The sequence below is a fragment of the Alosa sapidissima genome, chromosome 2, assembly GCF_018492685.1.
Source record: "Alosa sapidissima isolate fAloSap1 chromosome 2, fAloSap1.pri, whole genome shotgun sequence".
NCBI lineage: Eukaryota > Metazoa > Chordata > Actinopteri > Clupeiformes > Clupeidae > Alosa > Alosa sapidissima.
Genome location: NC_055958.1, coordinates 28,021,425 through 28,026,424, shown reverse-complemented (window position 1 = coordinate 28,026,424; position 5,000 = coordinate 28,021,425). Strand labels below are relative to the sequence as shown.

The following is a 5,000-nucleotide window of genomic DNA, read 5'->3' as shown; positions in this document are numbered from 1 at the left end:
TGTGTGTGTGTGTGTGTGTGTGTGTGTGTGTGTGTGTGTGTGTGTGTGTGTGTGTGTGTGTGTGTGTGTGTGTGTGTGTGATAGAGAAAGAAGTGATTCAGGCAGACAGGCAGTGTGTGGGTGTGTGTGTCTGCGTGTCTGAGTGCATGTGCGTGTGTGTGCGTGTGTGTGTGTGTGTGTGTGTGTGTGTGTGTGTGTGTGTGCGCGTGCGTGCGTGTGTGTGTGTGTGTGTGTGTGTGCGCGTGCGTGCTTTATTAGAGAGAGATGGAGGTTGCCCTTTCTCCAGCCTGTCCCTTGGCAGCAGATTTGCTGCAGGGTAGAGGAGCACTGACCAGTAGTGCTTTAAATTATCACAGGTCATGCAGTTAGCACACGGCTGGCCCTTGCTCCTCACACAAACCATTCAGGATTAATGCCCCTCTGTCTCTCTCTCTCTCTCTCTCTCTCTCTCTCTCTCTCTCTCTCTCTCTCTCTCTCTCTCTTCTCTCTCTCTCTCTCTCTGTGTCTCTCCCTCTCTTTGTCTGTCTTTGTGTGTGTGTGGTGTGTGTGTGTGTGTGTGTGTGTGTGTGTGTGTGTGTGTAGTCTACTGTGCATTCATGTGTGTGTGTGTGTTTGTGTGTGTGTAGTCTACTGTGCATTCATGTGTGTGTGTGTGTGTGTGTGTGTGTATGTGTGTGTTTGTGTGTGAGTGTGTGTGCTCTACTGCATTGTCTTTTACAGCATTTATGCTTCGTTGAATGTATCTCTCTGTTCCTCAATTGCTCTCTCTTTGTCTTTCTTTCAGTGTATGTGTGTGCGTATGTGTGCGTGCCTGCGTGCGTACGTGCGTACGTGCATCCATGCGTGTGTGTGTGTGTGTGTGTGTGTGTGTGCATCTGTGTAATCAAAGTAATCATCAGTTCAAAGCTTTAGACCTCTGGGGATTGCGGCAGTGTCACTGCTGTGTGCAAACAGATAGCAGGCAGATCTTTAGTAAAGTCTGTCTCTTTGATGAGTGGCTCTTGTGTGTGTGTGTGTGTGTGTGTGTGTGTGTGTGTATCCCTCTAAATGAGAAACACATGGCAGTGTGCTGCCAGACTGCATCTCTGGAGACACAAGAAGGGCAGATCCTTTTCAGTTGATCAGTGTCACCAGGGTTATTTTCAAGAGTACAGAAATGCCATCCCGGGCAGTTGTCACTTTTTGATGAGTGGTCTGTGTGTGTGTGTGTTTGTCACACACACCCGAATAGGTTGTGCTTCTATCTTTATGGCTGCCTGTGTTTACGTGCATGTATAAGTATAAGTATATATACTTTTTTGATCCCGTGAGGGAAATTTGGTCTCTGCATTTAACCCAATCGGTGAATTAGTGAAACTCAAACAGCACACAGTGAACACACAGTGAGGTGAAGCATACACTAATCCCGGCGCAGTGAGCTGCCTGCTTCAACGGGGAGCAGTGAGGGGTTAGGTGCCTTGCTCAAGGGCACTTCAGCCACGGCCCACTGGTCGGGGCTCGAACCGGCAACCCTCCGGCTACAAGTCCAGAGTGCTAACCAGTGGGCCACGGCTGCCCCAAATGTATATATGGATGTTTGTATATCTTTGATATCTTTGATATCTCCACAGCAACTAGTGCCTCTGGGATTAATGAGAGGACACTTATTAGAGCCCTGCTTGTCCATAAAGAAACAATTTGCAGCAAATTTTACATTCTAAATATTCTATATTGTTCTAATAAGTGTTTTTCTGTGTCTTGCCAGATATGTTATAAGCTTATAATAACATATTAACAACATTTAACAGCTATATTAAAAACATTCAGAGCATTTTCACCGTCCATCAAACTATGTAATCAGTTTCCTGGGTACCATCGACTTGATCATTGTAATGCATCTAGAAGTATAACAGATTAATAACGCAATTATCTGATGCAACATACAGTACCATTACAGACAACATGTTTTACATCATCAGATCATCATTATTGTCTAGTCTCATTCATAGCTCACTAGGGTTGTGTTAATGACATGCCATCCATCTCATTCTTCATAAAGCATATTCTCTCTCTCTCTCTTTCTCTCTCTCCCTCTCTCTCTCTGTCCATCCTACTTCTCTGTCCATCAGAGCCCATTCTGTGTGATGTGGGGGAGTTTCTGTGTCATGACCAGCTGACCTGTGTCTCAGAGAAGTGGCTCTGCGATGGCGAGTCCGACTGCCCAGACGAGTCTGACGAAACCCTGGACCAGTGTAAGTACCAAACCCAATCCACTGCCCACCCCTCCACCCCTCCACCCCTGGACCAGTGTAAGTACCAAACCCAATCCACTGCCCACCCCTCCACCCCTGGACCAGTGTAAGTATCAAACCCAATCCACTGCCCACCCCTCCCTTATTCGTCCATCCATCCATCCCACTCACCTACACTCCTGTCCACTCAAGCTGTTTTTGTTTGTTCAAGGAAAAACCTATGGCATGAGGAAATGTTTTTTCGGAAGTGATTGCTTGGTGATTTCAATGTTTTCTTTCGGGGCCGGGTGGCGGGTGTGTGTGTGTGTGTGGGGGGTGGGGGGGGGGGGATCGGACAGATGCTGGGTTGCTGCTTGTAAAATGTACTGTGTTTTAATGAAAAAGTGAATGATGTCAGGTGCTTTTCTGCTTGGAGTTGAATTTTATTTCAATTCAAGGTGCTCAGCGCTCCTTTGCCAAGACTCAAGGTGCAATAAAAAACGCCTGGTGCCCGGTGCTCATAATCAGCGCATAAAACCTTAACATCCGATACAAAACAACAGAAAAAACCTTAACATCCAATACAAAGCAACAGAAAAAACCTTAACATCCAATACAAAGCAACAGAAAAAACCTTAACATTCAATACAAACAGAGGCGATTGCTCTAAGACTACAGGGGAAGCTCAGCCTCTAAAATATCACGGAAAATCGCATCAAGTAACACTATTACATTAGCTTCTAGCCTACTATTCCAACTAGAACATGCTAAAAACATGTTCATCTTCATGGCTAGTTTGTTCAGCAATAAGGTTTTGCCGGTCATTTATCGTGATTTCGCACCCGTAATACATTGCTGTGACGACACGATCCATCAAAAAAACATGCAAAAAACCCATAGACGCTCGGCTTCGTCGGCTCGTCGAGAGATAAGGCAAGTTGCAGCTCAAATTCTCATAATTTGGGAGCAATACAGTCGGTTTCTATTTGTCTTTGTAAATAGCATACTGTAAATAAAACCGTAAGGTGGAGTTACAGAGTTTGTGACTTGCTTTTGTTCCAGTTGTGTATTTAGGCTAAGTTAGGTAGCGCGGTGTAACGGTGTAGGCTACATTATGCCATTTCTGCCTTGCCTACTGTTTGGGATCATTTTTGCCTTCAAAGAACAATATAGCACCTTAATAATATTAATTTAATAATTTACCATTTTTTATCAGAGCTTCCCCTGTCCTAAAGAGCAGCAATCGCCACTGAATACAAAGCAACAGAAAAAACCTTAACATCCAATACAAAGCAACAGAAAAAACTTTTTAACATCCAATACAAAGCAACAGGAAAAAGATGCCTTTCACTGCAACAAGCGTGTCCTGTCTGATTGCATCATTATACTGCAGCTCTGAAAATGCTCCACATTAGATTAGCCACAGGACCAACTCGCTGGTGTCCCTAAATGAAAACATCCCAAGCAATCTTCTCTGAACTCCAGCCAGAGGAGCCTTAAGGCCACACCACGCATTTCCCTTTCCAGTTGATCTCTCCCTGGATATGAACATCAATTTCCAGATCATGACATGTTTTTCATTATCGTCTTCTCAAAGTAGACGGTGGGGGTCCCTGAAACAGCGGTTGATTTGGAGGCTGATCGGGCGCAGGTCCAAGAGACCGCGGCACAGCTGTTCGCACGACACCGACTTTACAAATAACAAGTTATTGAAAGTCCTTAGGGATCATTTGCATGAAAAGATAGAGCATTTAAACAGATTTTGGATGGCAAATCTTCATCTAAAATGCACGGCCGTGCTTCTGACTTGACAACGGAGGAATAATGAATAAATAAAAGTCAGCTTAAGTCTTAAACTTGCTAATGAATCCCCCAATTTTCAAATATCCTGTTAGCGTTTTTCCCACAGTTCACAGCCTCGACTAATTCAAATCTGTGCCAGTAAATGCATTGCAGTGGGCATAATGTTTTTAAATCAAAGAGTGCCTCTCCTCCATCTTCACCCCCACCCTATTTGCGCTGCATGCCATTTTGGCTCCGTTGCCCAGTTAAGTATGTGTTTAAAATGCTCCACATTGGTCCTGCATCCTGCACCTTTTTCTCTCCATTTGTGCTAATTTATTCCATAACCTCGCAGCCCCAGTAGGTCGGCCATAGTCTTGTCTAGTGTTCCATTATCATTTAGATTAATCATGTTGGCTCCAATTTATTTACAGTGCGTCAGAACAAAAGCCATGCATATTTATCATGGGAATTTTGAGTGGCTCATTATTCTGGATTATGTATTGATAGGAAATGGAATAAGATCAAGTGCTGTGTGGAGGATGGCCCACACGATTAGACTCTCAGCACTTCATACCTGCAAGTCGAATTCCATCCACTGCGGCAACATCTCAAAGAAATGCAAAGTTATAATTGCAAATGATTTGATATGGTTTAATGTAACAGCATATATTAGATCATGCCTCCAAGGTATTTCTACATTTCATAGATTATGCCAATTCTCCTCTATGTCAATATATTTTGCATTCAGTTAGATAAACAGTTTTAAACCTAAATCACACAAATCAAAAACCCTATGTACTTTAATTACCAAAAGTGAATGTAACCACCAATGTGTATGAATTATGGCATCCATACATGTGCTTTGCCTTACTTCCTTAAGTGAGTACCATTTAGATAGATAGATAGATAGATAGATAGATAGATAGATACTTTATTGATCCTCAAGGGGAAATTCAAGATTTCAGTGGACCCTTTAAAAAAAATGGATCACAGGTGTCCCCACAA

The 5,000-nt window shown here is 43.4% G+C and overlaps 1 protein-coding gene across 1 annotated transcript in view; it reads left to right on the top strand.

Moving 5' to 3' along the window:
- Window positions 1-5,000, top strand: part of LOC121696640 (low-density lipoprotein receptor-related protein 1B-like) — a 329,232-nt gene that overhangs the window by 72,084 nt on the left and 252,148 nt on the right. The window contains 1 exon segment of the mRNA XM_042077841.1: window positions 2,109-2,231. Coding sequence (XP_041933775.1) covers window positions 2,109-2,231 — 123 coding nt within the window.